This window comes from Dermacentor variabilis, chromosome 1 (genome assembly GCF_050947875.1).
Source record: "Dermacentor variabilis isolate Ectoservices chromosome 1, ASM5094787v1, whole genome shotgun sequence".
In the NCBI taxonomy this organism is placed as follows: Eukaryota; Metazoa; Arthropoda; class Arachnida; order Ixodida; family Ixodidae; genus Dermacentor; species Dermacentor variabilis.
This window is the reverse complement of record NC_134568.1, coordinates 194,945,697-194,966,901: the sequence shown is the minus strand read 5'-3', so window position 1 is coordinate 194,966,901 and position 21,205 is coordinate 194,945,697. Positions and strand designations below refer to the sequence as shown.

At 45.7% G+C, this 21,205-nt stretch overlaps 1 protein-coding gene across 1 annotated transcript in view; it reads right to left on the bottom strand.

Annotated features, from left to right (window-relative positions):
* LOC142590423 (neural cell adhesion molecule 2-like) overlaps positions 1–21,205 on the bottom strand; it is a 483,557-nt gene that overhangs the window by 18,063 nt on the left and 444,289 nt on the right. Inside the window, exon 4 of the mRNA XM_075702523.1 lies at positions 7,439–7,642. Coding sequence (XP_075558638.1) covers positions 7,439–7,642 — 204 coding nt within the window. The remainder of the gene's footprint in view (positions 1–7,438; positions 7,643–21,205) is intronic.

Sequence of the window (21,205 nt, the reverse complement as noted above, 5' to 3'; positions counted from 1 at the left end):
CATATCGCAGCTACAAAAGCACTGCTGCGATATTTGGAAGATACCGGATTGAGGCAGCGAGTATAGTTCGATTATAGCAACCAAAATTTTTCAACAGTCACTTGACACGGATTCTATTCCTGCGGAATGGAAGATAGGAAAAGTGATGCCACCTCTTAAAACAGTCAGTAGGCACCCTTCACTTAACTATCGTCTCATTTTGCTCACTAGTATCCCATGCAGACTTCTTGAGCATATCTTATTTTCTGATCTTGCTAACTTTCTTGAAACTGATTTCTGCTTCCCGCACCCGGAACATGACTTTCGGAAAACTTATTCATGCGAAACACAGCTAATATCGTTTGCACATCAGCTACATGCCATTCTTGATCGTTCTTCTCTTGCGAATCGTATATTTCTAGATTTTCTAAAGCGTTTGATAAAGCATGTCATAAACGACTAATGTTTAAATTGCGCAAGCTTAACCGTGATCCCCAATTACTTACTTGGCGGAATGCCAAGGTTGTGGGTTCGGTTCCCAACTGCGGTAAGTTGTTTTTGCATCCACTTTAATTTCCATTAGTTTATCGTTTCTTTATTTCACTTATTGAACACAAGTAATTTCCCCTATGTTGTCCTTGGTGTCAGTGTTTATTGGCTTCTTATGATATGACTAATAAATATCGCGCCCCTCGGCTAACCCCCTTTCTTCTCGTTTACTTGGCTCGAGTGTTTCCTGTCCATTCGTTCTCAGTTCGTTTCTGCTAACAGCGTTGACTCTCCCTCTAGTCTGGTTTCCACGGCGTGGCACAAGACTTTGTCCTTGGACCACTACTATTTCGAATCTACAATAATGACTTGCCTTCTTGTCTTACATATCCTATTCATATCTTTGCTGACGACTGTGAATTAACTAGTAACCATAATACAGCAACTCTTCAATCTGATCTTGATGCTATCAGTGCGTGTTGCAAAACATGGCGCATGGAATTAAACATCAGCAAATGCAAGTCGATGCGAGTATCCAGACGTATAGTAACACCCTCAGCCTCTTACATTGTTAACATTCCACTCGATTATGTTTCATGTTATACTTACCTCGGTGTGCCAGTCTTACCTGACCTCACCTAGAAGACGCACATTGCACACGTAATAAGCAACGCCAACAGATCGTTAGATTACCGCCGAAGAAACTTTTCAGCTGCGCCACAGTCTCTCAAAGTGACGCTCTATAAAACACTTTTCCGGCCTAAACTCGAATACGCCGCCTAAGTTTGTGATCCTAGTCCGAATGATTTAATTTATCCAGTAAACATGGGGCAGAACAGTTCCACACGATTCATATTCTCCAACCATGATACGACAGTCAGCATCAACACAATGAAGTCTAACCTACAGTGCGCGCCCTTAGCATCAGGACGTTAAACACTTGTGGCTCTCTCGTTTTCATGACATATATGATCATCCCTATACTACAAAACGAGCTTCTTTCGGCTCGACGTTATATATAATCTCGGCTTGATCAGCAACACAAGGTTGGTATTCTGTCTTGTAGATCCTCCTCTTTCTCGCGCTCATTTGTCCCGCAGACAGCTTATGAGTGCAATAGGCTTCGCTTAACTGTTGCCTCCGCAATCGATACTTACCGTTTTAGAGACTTTACGCGACATTTCGTTTTGAGTACTCTTCGTCTTCCCCTTGTGTTCATAGCTATTGTTTGAGTGCTCTTCTTACTGCAAATCGTGCACTCTGATTATATACGTCCCATATACACCTTGGTTAATGTAATTTGTGTACGTTGAATTATGTAGTTTGAATAAGTATAGATAATGTTTATGTACTCTCGTTTGCGATCCGCCAAAATTGTATTGTTATACTAGCATATTTTGGTTGTTTGATGATGCTGTGGTACAAAAGTTATGTTAAACTAATTCCCCGCTCGCCTTTGTAATGCCATTGGCCTTAAGGGTATAATGAATGAATGAATGAATTAATTAATTAATTAAATAAATAAAGTGAAAGGGAGGCACCGTAATGTTCGCCTCTAATATTTATGGCTTGAACTACTTCGGTGACAGGATCATTAGGTAAGCATGCTCAGCTAGGACGTAGCGCCAAGCACTGAATTTCGCAGCGAGATACGTTTCTTTTCTTGTTTTGTGTTTGGTTACACAAAATGCCCTGCATAAGTTTCAGTTAGGGAAATGCCCATAAGAGCTATCGTTGTAAAGAAATTGTAATAGTTTCATTGACTACGCTGGACCGTTTCAGTAGGGCATGAATCAATAGTAAGGAGTTTTTCCATTTTTACGGCACTTATCTGTTTGCACATGCTCTACCTTTACAGCGTCAAAGGCTGGCTGAGAAACCGCTCTCCAGACCAACTTTATGGCGTGGGTTAAACATGGTACAAATTTAAAATTGATGTGCCATTCTCTGCTTGATCTCAGGTTTTGCTTCTTCCGAGGAAGCTCGACTGTCTGAGTTACATCAATTACTGCTTAAACTGTATTTGACTTGTGTATAGTTATTCCAATAGAAACAATGAAAAAGGTGGATATATGTAAGGAAATCACGCAAATTAACCGCCAACACAGAAGTGGTACGTAAAGCTGAGTACATGGTGTGATTGCAAGGCGCTTACGTCTTACATAGCTGTTTTTACAGCGTTCCGAATAGGTTTGAAAACTCTCACCCGGCTGCGCTTGCACCTCGTGAGTTATTGTTTTCGAAGTGTAGGCATAATTTGCATTTCACAACTAAACTGGCAGCGCCTGACATTGATTTTAACTATTCTAGGCAAGGCCCTTGCAAGGCTCTCATAACTGCTCAATATCAAGCGCCTACGATGCGGTACCTCATCTTATCTACGTGAAAACGGGTAATTCGCACTAAACAGTCTGCTGCAATATTTCTCTGATTTAAACTTAAAGCCAACTTTGATGTCACGATGACTGCCTTCCGTCTAGGTCCAACCGGGTGAACTCGTATGCTTCAAGACAGCAGTGGCACGCTCACGCCGGCTCGGCGGAGCCTCATCGATCGCTCACCAGCCACCCGAACGCGCGCTCATTGCGTTCCGGCGTTCCAGAGACGCAGCAGAGCGCTCAGGCGTGAACATGCCCCCCCGACGGTGAAAAAGGCCCCCGCATGGCTCTCCTTACCCGGATCTCGATTTATATCACGGAAATCCTGCCCATTCGCGCTGCAAGTAACTGTCCATGGTGCTATAGCTTCCATTATGCTTCCGCCACCCTCGCGTGAAATGCAAGCGTTTGCGCTCACGACCGCACTACATATCCTAAAATCTCGGGCTACAGTAATCAAGGCTGTGCGCGGGCTGTTTGATCGTGCAAACTGTGAGACACGCATGTTTACCAGTACTTTACAGGACTAGACATGTAATTAAGACATGGGTGCACACAAATTCCCAAGAGATCTCATTGTCCTTCCAGTTCCTTCATCTTTTATTCAATCGCCTAGCTGTTGTCAACATCTCTTACGAGTAAAAACCATGCATCGTTTACTCACTGGCTCATTTTAACCCCCCGCATAACAGTATGGTCTTGAGGAGGACTCCGACGCTATGAGGAGGACTCCGAATTAATTTGGACCACCTCGGGTTCTTTGACCTCGGGCACATATAACATAAACTTATTCCATTCTGACTATATTCTAATCTCTTGTCGTCAAGTTTACGTAACCGACGACGCAAGCAAGCACAGTAACCCGCAAGGTTGTTTCCACAGCCCAGTGCAACGCCCTTCTCGTTTATAGGAGGTTACTTAAAATTGTTTGGTTTCAAAGCAAACAGCATTGCCTACAGTGACATGTTTTCCTTACCTAATTGGCTGACACGAGGCGAGGAGCACGCAGAAGGGCAGATGGTATCGGTGGGCTCTATATAGCTATAGCGCAGTGAAAGCAGATAATCAGGTGAGGACAGCGATGCCGGCGTTCCCAATTGGTCCGCTTCCCCTTCCATAGCTTGCGTCAACCCGCTGTGGTTGCTTAGCGGCTTTTGTGTTACACTTTCAAGCCCTTGCTCTCTCTCTCTCTCTCTTCGTGTTGCACACGTGAAATATTTTATTGACGGAGGTATCGCTTCTGCATTATTTTGATTGGATAAGCTGCAGAAAACATTTCAAATTTTGCTTTTTATAGTTTTATGGCTTAAGCTTAGCCACATCAGTAACTTCTGTTGTGACCTTAAGGGTAAGGACGATAGGGTACCTATATATTTGTTGACGTTAAGCGCAAATTTTTGCTCAGCAGAAATACCAACGACAGTGACCGATTGGCGTCTTCTACGGCCGAATTTGTCGCTTGCTGGTGCGTTTGAATATAGCGTGAACGCGTTAAATCAATAACGTCGCCTGAAGTAAAACAGAGAAACGGAGCGCTGGCCAACGACGGTCATGATCGCCACTCGCCAGTGCCGACGTGCGTACGGTGGAGACGAGCTGCCGTCGAAATGTGCGACTTGACGAAGAGAGTTCGGGTGGAAGGCAAACAAACAAACAAGCAAAGAAAGAAAGAAACAAACAAAAAGAAACGCGGGAAGCATGACAGAAAGCATTTCATAATAGTAACTAAGTGAAAGCAATAATAAAGCGCAATGGGAAGCCATTTGAAACGTGTGTGTATATACCGTTCGTGTGCATTACAAGTGTGAAGCCCGCATTTTTTTTCATTACACACAATTACGTACTATATATACTCTAATTGTGTTGCCTAACCTTTTATTGGATATTTCCACACTCCGTGAGGGCTCACGCTCGGCAGTGACGTCTGTAATTCTTTTGTTCTTTGGGATGGGCCACGCATGGATCTCCAAAATAGCAGAAGATATGCGCCGAAAAGAAACAGATAATTACGAGTCGATTTTAAAGTTTGGCCAGCAGCGTCAGGAAGGCCAATGTCGGAACAACATTGGAACTCACGACGAGAGCTTGCTAAAAAAAAAAAAAAAAGCCACGGGATAAGCATTTTCGTGCTTTCTGTACCTATTGTCGTTTGTTGTACTGTGCAGCATCTGGAACAATTTAAAGGGACTTGTGTTGAAATATGTTCCTTTGCGGATTGCCATTTATTGCCGCACGTATTCTTTAAAATTCGAAGCAAAGGGTTCATGAGCTAGCTTATATAATCTGCGTATACTTGATTGTAGAATATTCTATAAAATTTTTGCACTTATGTTTTGTGAAGCAATGTCCCGTTGTCATTAGTACTGTGTGTATTGTATTATGCTGTGAGATGAGTTTAACTCAAGAAATAAAACGACAAAACGAAGTTAATAAATGAATATTCGTGAGGGGTAGGATTCATGTATAGAGCATCGTACATCATAGCATCTGTCACAGCCACCAGAACAGCCTTCGGCAGCTCAGCTCAAGGCTGAAGAGAAATTAGCTCGTAGCCGTTAATTCGTGCCAGTAACGTTTTGTTGAAAAGTACCGCGACGAGATGCGTGCCGCCTGCGTTTAGAAGCCTGCGCATTGTTCCTCCGTTTAGACGGTCTTTAGGTCGCCAGCTTTGGTAACTGCCAGCAACCTCTCGCCAAATGAGTATTGCGTTCGCCATAACATTGCTGTTTTTATGCCGCCGACTTCATTTTTAAATACCCAAGCGAATTCAAGGAACAGCAATTAATAACGCGGGACCAAGTATTATTGCTTCAAACACAGCTGTTTTCAGTTTCTTCTTTCGTTTTCATCCCGATTCTTCGCTTACGAATTGTGCAGAAGTTGTCATTGATTTCTGTTTCCTCAGGAAGACAATGCTTTAATTAGCGCTTAGGCTTGTTGTAGTGGGCGGCGCGTTTGGCCTAGTTCACCTAAGGATCGATCTCCACACCACTGTGGCACAAAGGCGTATCTTGCGACCAGCCCGCTTTGCGTGTTACTTTCCGGAATCTGCAATAACAACGTACATAAGCCCGCTCGCCACTTCGTCGACAGCCATCGCACTTATGGGTGCTCAATAAAGCTGCATAGTGGCGGCGCCTTCCGTCTCGAGGCTATTCGCTTCACAAAAGCAAAGGCTCATTTGGCTTGAAGCCAAAGTTTTGTTTCGATAGTCGCATCCTTTCTCCATACTTCTCCACTGAACGCTGCGCAGAGGCATTATCAGAATGGCTGCAGGCCACGTCATTTAGTTCGCACTGTTGAGAATCATGAGATTTCTTGCAGCCTTTCTGCGCGGGCGAAGGGTGAACCGACACTGGCGCCGCCGGGATGTTCGTAGGTGTCACTTGCAGACTTTCATATCTTTGCTTGCGATATTTCTGATCGTTCAAAGCACTTTGGGAGGTCTTTACAACGCAACGACGGCATTTGCCAGGACAAATTAAAAAATCCTTTAAGTGTTCTTGTTTTTCAGCCCGTTGTTGCCACCTAAAACCGTCAAGTTAATTTTACTGTTGTGTTATGAGGTTCAGGACATGACGGCACCGCCGCTTCTCTGCAAAATGTTGGTACTGAAGACACCGCCCCTATGAGCATTATCCTTTTGGCAATTGAGAGGGAGAAGCGGTCCTTAACTGGGCGACCATTACAAATGCCTAGAAAATCATAAAATTTCCGACTCGAGACGATGGGTCGGACCGTGTGACGGTGAAAGCTGACATCGATCAGCTTCCACAAGATTCGGAGCTGGTGCTGTGTGTCTCCTCACGCCAATTAACGCGTCTTAGCCTCGAAAATTCACCTGAACTACTTATAGTGATCATCAGTGCTTCCTTATGGATAGTCTTCTTAGTGTTTATTTGCAGTAAGACTCCATTTTAGAAAACCATTCGGGTACAAATGAAACGCTTACTGCATCGTAACATCCACTATAAGCCACGCTTTCTCTTGCATGGAAGCAGCCGATTGCTGAAACGCTCAATGATAAAATTATTAGTTTACAGGAAATTACTTGAGCCCACAAACACGGATAAGTAAATTGAGCTCTTATGAGCCCAGCTTAAACGGTGCGGTAGTCAGCGACCGATTGGTAGCTGAAAGTGCTGCCAGGCATCACTGTGCGTGCGGGCACGTAGCTCCTGAGGGCTATTAAACCCGGCGCCACCCAGACGGGCACCCGGACTTGCCGTTGCTTAACGGTCATTTGCTCACCACTGCACTGTCCGGCCAGAGTCCTCTAATGCTGAGGGTGAGCCGAAGGAGTTGTGACAACTGCCCATCTAGGAAGACACCCAAGGTTAGGTTCGCACCTCTGCTTCAGCGCAAGTGTTAGAATAATAGTCACCGTACGAACACTTGCGGGGCATGATATACACTGACAAGACCTGGGGACGGTAGCCAGGGCGCCGGCGTTTCAGGCCGAGAGCTGAGGTAAGAAAGCTTGTGTGAACCCGACCCTCGCTGCAGGCGCACCTCGCACACGCATAGCCCCCAGCGAGGACTGCGAAATGGGCGCGCTAGGAATGATGTTAGCGCGTGATGCGCGGGCTCACGGTTCATGGTGAGAGTGACGGACGTGGAGGCCGGCCTGGTCAGGTTGCTGTTGCTCGCCTCGCAGGTGAACACTGCCCCCAAGTGGTCGCGCCGCAGGCTCCTCACGTGCAGCGTGGCCTTCTTCACTCCCTGCTCGCTGCGGTGAAACACGTGGTGCAGGTGCGTGGAACCCTGACGCCATGTCACTCGGGGCTCGGGCTTGCCTGCACAACGAGCCGAACACGCGGCTCTCGTCAGCGACGAAAGGGAAGGCGGTGGAAGGCGGCACTCAGCGATGGCCTGAGCACGTATGCCTCCTCGGCCCGCGCGTATTAGTTACGCTCGGCTACGCTTTACACGCGAAGATAGAGCCGAGGAAACAATGCTGGTCGGAAAAGGACGGGGAGGGAAGGGAGACCGACAGGAAGACAAAGGGATCCGCGGCGGCCGGCGAGCAGCGTCGCCCGTCTCCCGTTACCCGCGTAGATGCATATACGCTCTACCATTGACGTAAGCAGGCGCTGGTTGTCTTGGTGGTTGCTTTGCACTAAACGTTGCTCCCTGCGTCCGTCCTCAACAAAGGGTGCAATGCGGCTGAGTTAGTTGCTTTACTTCTTTGAAATGAACAGGCAGCGTCCCCTTGTTCTATATGCGCATTATATAGCTTTATATGTGCATCGAGAGCCGATGTGGTTAAAAAGAAAGAAACAAAGCCAAGTGAAAGGGGAATCAAAGCTATATGAGCTGTAAGCTCTGGTTACGTTGCCGGAGAGAAAAGAGGAAAGCACAGAATAAATACTAAATCTAGTGGACAGCGCAAAGACACCGTACACTTTAAATGAGGCTGCTTCGAGAAGTCTACCTATGAAATATTAGCAAGCGTTGTAGTGAATTCGAGCTGTTCCGTAAAGAATAGAAAACAGTGCGTCTATACCATCACAAAATAATAGAGATGCACAAGCCATCGAACACATTCTCTGGAGATGTAGTTTGCCATTAAAATTAAGTAGTGAGAACTACGCTCGTGCTTTGAGTTTTTCACCGAGCGTCTGGAGCGCCTGCCGCCAGTAATAACTCAGAGCTAAACAATATGTAGGACGCATTTGCAGTTTTTTTATTTCAATCATGTTCTCTGTCAGCAACCTTTACTGATGAAACGCAATTTCGGCAAAGCGCATTGTAAGTTTGGACAAATGAAGCAGAATAAAAATTGAACTGAGTGAAACCTCAGAGGAGATAATAAAATAAAAACATAAAACAGAAACCATGGCATCGATATTATCTGACTACAATGAGCAATTATTCACTAGCATTTTGTTTGAGGGTTGCCACGCGGACACCGCCTGTCCAACCACCAGCGTCACTGCTTACGCGAAAAAAAAATGTCCCGGTTTCTGAGTTGTCTGAGCTCTGCCAGTGATTTTAGTACTTAACATAAGTTCGCTTGTTTTGGCTCCATACAGAATCGCCTTAACCCATTAGCGCCCACTGTGCAAGGACTAGTGCACTTGGTTTCGCATCCCTACCTCTTGAACATGTGAATATTTCTCATTGGCTATTTCCGTTATCTTGCACCAAGAGGGTATGCATGCATGCCATAACATAAAATAGAATCTACTGTTTCATCCACATCTAAAAATTTCGCGCGAATTCCCGCAAAACTGCGGACTCGCAACGAATTGGGGTGAGTACTCGCTTTTCATTTATTTCTGCTCGCCTGCTTTATATATTTGCAATGTTCTTTTTACGGTGTTTAGTACATATTTTGAGTGTGTTACAAACGAACTGTCGAATCTGAGGCTTTATTTCAAAGAACCGAAAGCGCATTAAAATTTAGTGTGCCTGATTTAGTACACTGGGCGTTCGCAGTTACAAATCGGCGTTTTTTTTTTCATTTGTGTTCTACATGGATAGAAAGTTTTTTTTCTGAAAGAAGCCGCTTTGTCGCTCGCGCCATGCTCTAGGTGCACTTGATAGTGGAGAAAACGTAGAAGAGGGCATTAACATCGTGATTGTGCCGCCAAAAACAGCTGAAGAAAAGGATGAAGAGAAAGGTGATGACAACACCGATGCTTTCACCGTGAACGACGTCTGCAGTTAGCGTAGGTTAGCAAAGCCTGCAACAATATTCCGCCAAAATGGTTTCATTGCAATAGGACCACTGAGGGCACCTTAGCTGCACTCGCGGTGACAGCGTTGCAGTTGTCGTGCTTGCTGGGTTACACTTTATGTATGTTTGGACGCTCATGTCAGATAATCATGGTCCAGTACCACGAAAAATAAGAAAACAGCTGCGATGCCGATTTTGTCTCGCCCTAGAATCACGTCGATATGAGAAGTGCACGGCCACTTTGTGCTTACAAAAAGTGTGCTTCGAAAAATTTCATACAAGTAGTTAGAAGCGCAATCAAAAGTGCCTTGGCCATTCAAGCCCCATGCGCACAGTGCACGATATGTAGTACTTCATTGTACTTTGAGGATCCATAAGTATTTATAAATCCACGCTATTTTCGTTCACCAACGATCTTCTTGTACAGCTGCCCAGCCCCAATGCACTTTTGCTAACGCTGTTCATTGCACGCTTATCATTCGTTCACTGCTGTTGCGATGTGGAGACATTGAAACTAATCCGGGCCCTGATATAAACGCCGTCCTAAAGAAACTACAAAAACGAAAACTGCCGGTAAGACAAAAATATTTTCCGAAATATAGTACCTTAAGAACCACACCCTTGCAACAGACAAAACATTTAAAGATTTAAACAAGCGAATGACAAACCTTGAAACTCATTGCCAAAACCGTGTCCCTGTTCAGTGCGCATTGGCCTGTATGCGAAGTGACACTGCACAAAAAAATAGCTTGATTCGTAAACGAGAAGACCTCTTCGATGCCGCAGGAAATCCGTCACGACTCAGCGATCTCATTTTCTTTAGGTCTTATGTGATCCTAAGGCCTCAGAATCTTTTTAACCGTCGGAACAAATAATCACCCGCCATTGATAAGAACACGTATGCATTAACATCGACTTAAAAGAAATTGTCCGAGCTCTTCGCCCGAGTCACCATTGAACCGACCACTGCCGCCGTATTAGTCGTCAGATTCACCTTCCACAAAACGGAAGAATTCATTTTGTCCGAGGACCAGAAATTTATAGGCACTAGCTGCAATGTTGGTGAGGACATTTGATATGTCGACAGTACTGGACGAGAGGATCAGCTGGCCTTTGCGAAAGCGTCCTCAACTCCTTTTACGCATCAAGCGCTCTCGACTTAATTCAAATGGTTTATTTCCGATCAACCATCGCAAACCGTGAAAAAGAAATGGCAATTCTGTCACCACGACAATAAACAGGGTGTTCCCAGAACACCATTAACAATAACCTTTCTTTTTCTGATCTTTACACCACTGCTCGAAATTTCTTGCTGAAACGAGAACTCGTGTCCAACCGTTCCTGGTCTTCTGAAAGTAATTTCTTGATACTAATGGAAAGGTGGCTTTCATGTGACGTACCTTACTCTGAGATACTAGCCCATTTACTGAACTTTCATGTTTTTATGAAAGAATCCTGAGAATTCGAGCAAACGAGAGGTTTTATTCACTAATTACGAACACCTTTTAGTATCTGTAATTAAGACCACACGCGACCTAGAAACATTTTAGTTGCGTTGTCATGAGCGAGTCACTCCAGTAAGTCGTACTCAGTGTCTATCGAGAGACAACCCCCTCCACCACCCCCCCCTTCGCCACTTGCCTAATATTTGAATTGTCGTTTCCGCTTAAACTTTAAGACATTCTAAGCCATGCAGACGACATCTCACACTATTAGCCATAGTGATGCAAGATACTTTCTCAAAGGGTGATTTATGTTGAATCTAACTGAACTCGTTTACGAACGAACGCGTGTGAATGTTGCTCATAAAATATTCTTGACTTATCACACAGACACAGACACACGCACGCACATGCACGCACGCACACGCACGCACGCACACGCACGCACGCGCATGCACACGCCCACAAACGCGCACGCGCGCATACACACGCGCGCATACACACACACGCCCACGCACACACATGCACACACACGCGCGCACACGCGCGCACAGGCAAATAAAATAGCATTGCCTTACTTGATAGGTTTTCTTATCAAACTGGCTGACTAGAGGCAAGAAGCTTACACAAGGGCCGAGGGCTCCGGTGGAGCCGGGCTAGTGGAGTGAAAGTAGATAACCGAATGAGAAGGGTGGTGCCAGCGTCTACGATTGGGCCGCCTCTTTTTGCTCTGTTTTCGGTGTCTGGTAGAAAGTGGCAGCGGCGTGCAACAGTAGGGTAAAAGTGCCGCTAAAACAGATCTTCATCGAAGATAACTCGTCATAGAAGAAAACGTTGTCCAGCCGTAAGGCTCGACAACGTTATTCTGCTTGGAAAAAATAAATATTTTACGCAAATAAATCCATTTACTCCGGCAGTTCCGAGTAGCCAGTGCCAGAGCAATCGGCAGGTAGCCATCTTCTAGCCACTTCTGAACGAGGCAGACTCTGGTTATTCCAAAGCAAAATTCAGTTTTTTTCGGCATATTAATGCTTCTTTAATGCGTACTAGTCAGTTACACGCGGTGAGTTTTCGCGGTTTTGTGCTGTCGCGTGACAAACAAACGAAGTGGGCGAAGGGGGCGCAACCGCAGAGGGCTGATGGTGAAATTGGCGTAGAATCAGGGCTAATTATTTTTCTTTTGTTCAGTCTAATCATGCATAATCAGTGTTTGCACGTCACATCAGATGAGGAGCTGTCGCGGTTTTAATGACGTCACGGCATAGGTAAGCGAAGTGGGGGTGACCCGAAAAGCTTTTGACCAATCCAGGAGGGCTGATGGCAGAAATGAAAAAGAAAAGTTTGAAATAGCTTTACGTTAAAGCGCCACTATCTTTCGTTTCGTTAGAAAGCGAGCCCTCAGCCGCGTTGGCACTGACTACCATCGAAGTAAGCTACTTCTTGTAAACGTATGCAGAAGCGCGACGTATCATACAACGCGGTATACACGCGGTACCAATTTACAAGTTTTTGTTAGTGGTCTGCATAGCGGTATGATTAAAGCACCGTCTCGCGAAGAAATGGCAAGAAGGATCTACTTGTAAGCAACAAAGCAAACGCTACAAAGGTCACTCGTGCCTGTTCGGGAAAGAAAGCTGAAGACGACTTGAAGGGTGGTCCGCGTAGCTAGCTGTTCTCTGAAGAGTTGAGCTTCGCTGCTTCGGGTTAGTTCCCGTTCTTGTTAATTTGTGGATTGCAGCTTAGACTTCGACATGTTCGTAATTGTGACATATGTGTACAACAGCTGAAACATGGGCGCATTTTCACCAGTCACTCAAGCGGATCGGTTGTGGAGTGTAATTGTATCATTGGTTCTCCATTTACGAGGAGCACACGTTGTCATAATATCGCGTGGAGAGGCACACTAGAATGCATTTTTCTTTCTGTGAAAAGAGCGTCATCGTTATGAAGTACACAAGGAAGTTGTGGCAGGCGGATCTCAGCACGCCGACCTGCACCGTTACTCAAGCGCGCTTCACCACAACACACTCGGCGGGAACGTTGTCGTATGAGAAGAGCCTTTTTAGCTGTTTCGCGTGCTTATGCTCGACGTATTTTAACGCGAAACATAGAGAAACCCACGAAGTCCTTCACACTACAGCCACAAAAACAGTTGGATCCGTCTAACGTAACCGTAAAAAAGGTGAAGGGATACTTCTGACGTACCTTTATCCACAGTCTCTAAAATTGGCCCTTCGTCTGTTTCAAACGGCTTAGAATTGCAACTATCGCTTTTCAGGGTAAGCTTAACTAGCAGATTCACATGTAATAAAGTGTTGGGAAATGCAAGCACTTATATATTGCGCGGTTAGCCACCGATTTCAGACAAATAATAGTGAGGAGTGAGGAATAAACTGGACTTCTTCAACAAGCGTTGGCGTGATTTGCACTATTATACTATAAGTGGAGTACTTGACTGAACCGCCTCTACTTCGAACATAAGATATACAATGAATCTCATCAAGTAGCCGGCTTCTATCACCACAGCTCCACTTTAGCTTTTCGCACCCCTGCAAATGCCATACTAGTCATGGCCACCCGTTTACTTAAAATATGCGCTAGTAGGTCACTCCTGTGCCATAAAAGAATAAGATGAACCCTTATTTACCGGCATATTATCCGAACGACGTGAAGAACGGGACACAAATGAAAAGACAGAACACGGCACTGGACAGAGTGGCGACCAAGCACGGCCGGTATGCGCGAGAGTACATCGTAACATAGGCAGCCTCACTGAGACGAGCACGGAAACGCCGAGCGAATTCCACCTCGACAGCGACAAAGCGTAGTGTATCGAGTCTCATTTTGCGCGCTGTATAAGCTCCTCCATCTTTTCAATGCGACATCTTGTAGAGAACTTTCGCTAAATTCTGTATTTATATCATTTGTGCAGAAATGAAAAGTAAGCTTTGTTAAGTATCAATGTTCAAACTCGACCCTAACGGCGTGCTCCCTTCGAAACGGCTCCGAGAAAACAAAGACACTTGTTTCCAAGCTTCACGCAGGGAAAACCCGGAGGGTAAATACTGTTGGCAAAGCGATGAGAGAGCAAACCACACACCGTTTCAGGCCTATCGCGTGACGTGTGCTGCATGCCTTATCACGAGACGCGTCCGTGCAAACATGTTCTTGCTCGTGAAGCCTAATGACGTCTCTAAGTCGCCGTATAGTTAGAGATTAGTCCTCCGGTCGGGCCCTTCACTGCGCGCCAAGGTCATCATTTCAGCCAAGTGGGCTTTGTCGCGTTTGACTTCCTGCGAGTTTGTAGAAGCTTCAGTGTGACTTAGCACGGCTCGATCTGGACTGATGTCACAGATCAATAGGCCAAACATATCTGTTTGCAAAGATAGACACGAATAGAAGACGCACTGCACTATAGCATTTGAACGATTTGTGCCAATTTTTTTTTCTTCTGTCGCATTAAGGAAGGCGTGTTTTTTAGAGCGCTGCTCTTAAGCCGCCTGTTCCTGCGTTGAGCGTCGGCCTCCCTCGGCGTCCGTCGGCGTAACGGAGCGAACTAGCACAGCGAAGGATGAAAGAGTGAACGCGCAATGCAGCGGCGGTTGAAAGGCGGCGAGAGTAAAGAGGGCACGAGAAGGAAACCGGAGCAGGAGGGTGCAGCGGAAGGCTGAGGAGAAAAGCAGAGAAGAGTATGGCAAAAGGGTGAGGAGGAAAGCGGAGGGCAGCACGAGACCTGCTCCAGGGTGGCGACCTTGGGAGGTATTCTGTAAGAGTCCACCTAGTGAACATGTCCATTTCGTGTGTTGTTAAAGTTCTGATTGGCTGGGCTTGGCTGCGCGTCCGCAGTAACCAAGAGCCACAGCCAATCAGCACTTCAGCAGTAGAGTAAGTGGACATGTCCACTAGGTGGATTCTTAGAGATTACCTCTCCGGGCATGCAGCGAGTGCGTGCACCGATACCATATAGGGAAACAAAGCGCTGGCGTGGGCTTCGGACCCACTGCGCATGCGCCACTTCACCTGCGCTGCGTCGCTAGAGAATGCGCTCCACGCGAGACACGCGTTGCTGTGTTCACACTTTCTTTCTGAAAAATGAGCGGAGCAACCAGTTGAAATGCTTCATATGCCTCTGCTGCTAAATGAGCTGCCGAGCAGAGGCTCAGCGCCGCCGCCGAGAGGACACACACAATCACAATCAAATTCTTTGCCACAATATGTCGTGAATTCAAAACACCTAAACAGCTGCGATCAAGCTTCCCATTAGAAAGTGTCGTAATCGTCGGTGATGTTTTTTTTTCCAAAGAAAACATTAATTATTTAATTATGGGGTTTTACGTGCCAAAACAACTTTCTGAATATGAGGTACGCTGTAGTATAAGGGCTCCGGAAATTTCGATCACCTTGGGTTCTTTAACGTGCACCTAAGTCTAAGTACACGGGTGTTTTCGCATTTCGCCCCCATCGAAATGCGACCGCCGTGGTCAGATTGCGAACATGGTCAGACTGGTCAAATAACGAATCGGAAAAAAATTCTATAGAGGGTGCCTAAGAGTGAGCCATTTTTGTTGAATGACAGCAAATTATTGAACAGCAATTATCTGCGCCGTGCGTTAGCTCAGAAACTGCAGCTTCTGGGCAACGGCAGCAGCTATCCTGTAGCAGAATCATTCAACAGGCCTCACGCCCAACGTTCTGCCTGCCTACAGATACTCCAGTAAGAGTTTTTATCCATTTTATATACGAAAAAGAATCGAACATGCGAGAACTTGGAATACTGAAATCTCGAATCGAGTTTGAATCTAATAGCAGGGACTATCGATTCGTATTGAGCATTTCGAATATCTGCATACCGATACTTGTTAGTCTTCGGGCTTCTATCGCTAACATTTTTCAAATTCAAGGACAAATTCGCGGGTTTTTTAGTTTTTGCTTATGAAGCTTAACTTCCTTTAGTATTTATCTTTGCTCTTTATCGTCTTTGTTTAATTTCAGTGCTGCGTAGCAGAAAGGATGCAGGGCTGGAGTGGAGCAACTGCGTGGATGAATTTCGCAGTGCTAGACGCACCTTTATAATACCCTTATCATAAAGTGTTGCAGCATATCGCAGCAACACTAACAACACGCGACGCGTAGTCGTTCCATTACTTTTTTCCTTCTCCGTCTTCTTAAAATAATACGAAGGACGCCATATCAAGTAAGGCGAATGATATCGTAAAAAGTAAACTATATTTTTATTCGGTGTAATGAATTTTAAGAAATCAAAAATTTATCCTTCCTGCAAAACCATATATTATCTTGTTAAATTTCCTAATTTATCAAAATAAACTAACTTATCAAAATGAATGCATAGCTCTGTCAACTGACCCTACGTGGATTCTCATTATTGCCAAGCTTAAGTTACGCGGAATACTATGCACACTGTGAAACTGTGAGCTCCATGTTCAGACCATCCCTATTTCAGCTGGCGAAGCTTTGTCGCGAAGGGATGCTTAAGTGAATAAGCGGGAAAAATCTTCGAGTGCTGCTAAGCCTAATGCTAGCAAATTCATCCGCTCTTCTACACACAAAGTGGTAAGAATATGTTGTCATGGCCACTGTCGTCTCAATGCGGAACCGATTTCCGCATAATGGAGCAAAAATGTAATTGCGCACGCTCCGTCTGCATAGAGAGCGACATGTTCATGCAGACACGTTTTTCCTCAATTCAGCGTGCCCGAAAAAACCTGCGCCGCTTCGTGAGAGGACTGAAAGTGAGCGTCCCCTTGGGGGAGCGCGCGCAGCGTGCTACGTACAGCCGCAGCGCCAGCGAAAAGCGCGGCGGAAACGACTCGATCTTCCGGGTCGGCGTCACGTGCTTCAGAACTAATTACTTATCTTGCATACTGGAGCCGTCTGCAGACAAGGGCTGTAGCAGGAGTGGGTGCCACAGAAGGTTCACCGAGGACGAACATCAACACGAATGTTACAAGAACAATAGGTAATGACACAATAAATAGTAGAATCAATTGCAGAAATAAAATTAAGGAGACAGGAACGCACATTATCAGGTAACAAATTCCAAATGCCAATTGTTCCGGGACAAAATTTCTACTTAAATGAATTATTGCGTGCGTAGAAAGGTGGCAGAGTAAGTTCGGGGTAACTTCTGGTAGACGTTTTCTTGACGAATGTTAAGCGCGAATAGTTTGATAGACTACACAATGAATTAATGATATTATACAGTAATTTTAGGCATTCCACATCGCGGTGGGCCGGGAGTGGTGTTAAATTCAAGGAAGGTAGAGCAGCAGAGGTTGTCAAGTATTGGTCGTGTCTGTGGCTTATAAAGCGCACAGATTTTTACTGCACATATTCAGTTTTACTATAACATCACACTGGTTGAAATGGCACCAAACAACAGAGCCGTATTCAAGTACAGGACGGATCAATGTTCTAAATAAAAGTAGCTTCGTATCTTTAGGAGCTGGAGAAAGCGTGCGCTTTGTATAATCCAAGTTTTTGAAGCGGTTAGCATGCGTACGTGCTCTGACCACGATATAGGTAAATATAACGCCAAGGTATTTACACCTATGTACTCTAATTAACGAGTATTTGCTGAATGAATGGTCAAAACACAGCATGGATTATGTTAGTAAAGGACATTACTACTTTTTTTTGTGCAATCGATATTCATCTGCCAGGTTTCACACCAGGTCTTCTTTACATCTTATAGCACACAATCGTCAGAATACAGACGATCTTAAGAAGTTATGTCATTTGCGAAATCATTATTGAAGATAAGCAATTATAATGGGCCGAGTACTGAGCCCTGTGGGACATGAGACGGTAGACTAGCGGTAAAGGAGTTCACAGAAAAACGCTTACGCATTCTGTGCGATTGGCAAGGAAGCTAGAAATCAAGTCTGTTAGTGAGAATTCTTGAATATAGCGCTGAGCTTTAACAGGAGTTTCGAGTGAAGTACGGTATCGAACGGCTCCGACAAATAATGATCCACCGGAAGCCCGAGGTCTAGTTGATAGGAAACGACATGTGTAAATTCAATGAGTTTGCTTACCATACAATAAACATGCCGGGAAACCCTGTTCTACGTTAGACAGCAAATTGTTAGCCCTAAAAAAGTGAGCGTGCTGACGTGCTGATTGCAACGTCGGCAATAAAGCAAGACGAACTATAGGAGGGAATAGCGGCACTATCACATGCAAACACAAAATTATAGTAGGAATTAAATGAATTAGTGATTGTCGATGAGTCACTGATAATTTCATCATTCAGCACGCAGGAAGTGCTAGACAACGTACAAGGCAAGACTGAGCGCCAGAGCTTTCGCGGATTGTTGCTTAATGAATTAGGTAATTATACCAGGAAATAAACGTTTTTGCCGTGTTTGTTTTAAGCCGTAGTTCTTCCTCCACAGTGCTAAATCGTGCCAGGCTATCAGGATCATTGTACCTTTTTGCGTGTCTGAGTCTTCCTACTCGGCGAGAAATGTGAGGAAGGTATTAAGATGTTTTCTTTTTGTTTTAAGCGGAACGAAGCACTGAATGCCTTATTTTACCAGTGTCTCGAAAGCGTGTACCAAAGTATGAAGTTTCGACTGATGTGACTGAAATTGTAAAAAAAAAGAAAACCGAGAGATGTGTCGTCAGTATGATCTGAATCAGAGAATTTCTTAAGATGAAATCGTTGTTTTGAAACGCAACCATCGATACAAGATAGCACAGTCTTGTAATCTGAAATTCATTCCATCGAGTATTTCGAAGATGAAGTAATTCGCTGAAAGAGCGTAACTTAGAAGAACAAGATCAAGGAGGGAATCGCCTCGAGCAGGACTCTCGACAATTTGGCTCAGCTCACAAGACCAAGAAAAGTTAATCAGTTCAGTACCCAGTGAAGCACTGTGACCAGAAGTTGAAAGTGTACCCCAGTCAACACCAGACACAATAAAATCTCCCATGATTATCAAATTCGACGTGTGGATACTATGGCTGCGCACAAATTCATTGAGCACGTGTAGATTGCCGTACGAGTAAGTAGGCGGACGATGAAAAACAGATATCACTATAGTTTGTTTATGCAGGTAAAGTTTGCACCGTAGTGATTCAGCATGTGCAGGTCCTGAAATTACGGAAAAAATCAGATCAGTCCAAAACAAGAGGGCTACACCTCCACCAATGCCAGCCTTTCGTTCTAAGCGGACAGTAGCATAGCCCGGAGAGGGGCGGGGGGGGGGGGGGTGTTGTAGGGCTATGTAAATTAAGAGTGCCGTACAACATCATGCCGCCATGTTTCGGGTATACCCACAATAGGTCGCGAATACGAAGTTGTTAGTGACAGAAGATCGCGAAATTTGTTCACAATAGCTCTAGCACTTCAGTTTAGTAAAGTGAGCTTGTCAACGGACGGATGAGGTAGTCAACGAAAGGACGAGGTTAGTGAATGGGAAGTGTTATTGACTCTTAATTACAAGGCTGTTAGCAGAGACAATAGCACTAGCGACAATACTAGAGACCATACAGTATGAACACTAGAGACAATACAATATGGAGACAATACAACTAGCGCAAATGAGACGAGGGGTCTAGGCGGGGGGGGGGGGGGGGGGGGAGGAGCTCACGCGACACAGCGCGAGCGTCCCGAGCTGCGTTCTTTCGGTTCCGGTGACATGCCATGCTTGCGCTGCTTACATTCTACGAGTCCTTGGAAAAGCATCAACTGACCCGAATTTCGTTTTTATCCTGGGGGAGAACAAAGTGTAGAGAGCAGCTGGAAAAGTCTTTGTCGTCGGTGAACGAGCCTACATTAACTCTATAGCTCCTGCGAGCGAACACTTCATTGTGAGCTTAACGATTGTGAGTCGTGCCCCACGACCATAGCTCGCAGTCGCCTCGCGCACAACGTTTCTCAATCTCCGCATCGTTCACTGAGTGAAGCGCCGCAGCGCTCGTACAAAGCAGAGGCTTTGTCGTAACAGCAGCAGCGACAGTAGTAGGTGAACGCTTGGCCGAGGTGCCGAAATTACGGCTCGCTCAGTGACGGGAACCGGCTCGTTCGAGGCGCTGTTTCAGGCGACAGAGGCGAGGCGCCCAGGCGGAAAGAGAATTCGAGGTATAGAGCGCAAAATTCGGCTCGATCCGCCCTTTCTTTCCTCTCGGTGCGTGCACACACGTGCGCGCGTGTCTTTACATATCGATGGCAAGTGGCGGCGCTATATAACTTAAGAGGGGCTCCGTAAAACGCCAATAAAAGCCCCAGTAGAAGCCTGGCAAAACAATGACGGGGAGCCATTCGCCTAGCGCAACTAGTGCACTTCAAAAGAGGCGCCGCGGTGCTTTGTTGAACTTGGCGCCAAGCCGGTCGTGGTGGGAACGTGCCGCGCACACCGATACTGGCACAATGCGGGAAGGAGGCGGACGAGTTTCCGCAATAGCAACACTCGGCGCCGCCATCGGAGTCGCTGTCGCGTTTCTGCACCCCCCCCCCCCCCTTTCCGTCCTATTGTCGAAGGACGGCGCGCGAGGCCCGAAAATCAACATACAGAGATAAAGAAACCCAAGGCCGATATTGGAAGAGAATGTATGCACGGCTGGAATGAGCAAGGCTATGCGAGGCGCAGTTCGCACCACTGCTTCTCTCACGGCGCATCAGTTACGTACGGGACCTTTGCAGCGACTGCGACGCATGCACTGGTACAGCACAGAATAAGTTGTCCTTAGTGTTCGCTCGGGCGACTTCACGCCTCTATGAAGTTCCGGAATAGATAAAGAACACCAAGATGAATGTAAATTGTCACCTCTGTAGCATCTGACGTGAAATAATAAAATTGTTAATTTGTTTAGAGGGGCTATTTTTGAACAGATCACTGAAGGCGCTTCGTCGTGCAAGGTATATATTAACAAATGAGCAGAACCAAGGAACTTTTACCTGGTTGTCAGGACGGTAAGCACAATGCGCGTTGATGCTCCAGAATCATGGCCGTGCGCGTCGATGGCACAGAAAGCCACAAAACCGTTATGGTAGTATCTCAATTGAACAGGCCTTGGAGACAGTTTGTAGACTCGGTGCACACCTTCATATGTGCGCCAAACTGGTCTCTCTCTCTTTCTCTTTTCATACCTATGTTCCTTTCCTACAGTGCAGGATGGCAAACCGGACCTGCGTCTGGTCAACCTACATGATTTTTCTATCTCCTGTGTCTCTCTCTCTCTTTCTCTCTCTCCTGATCCAACGGGTTCTC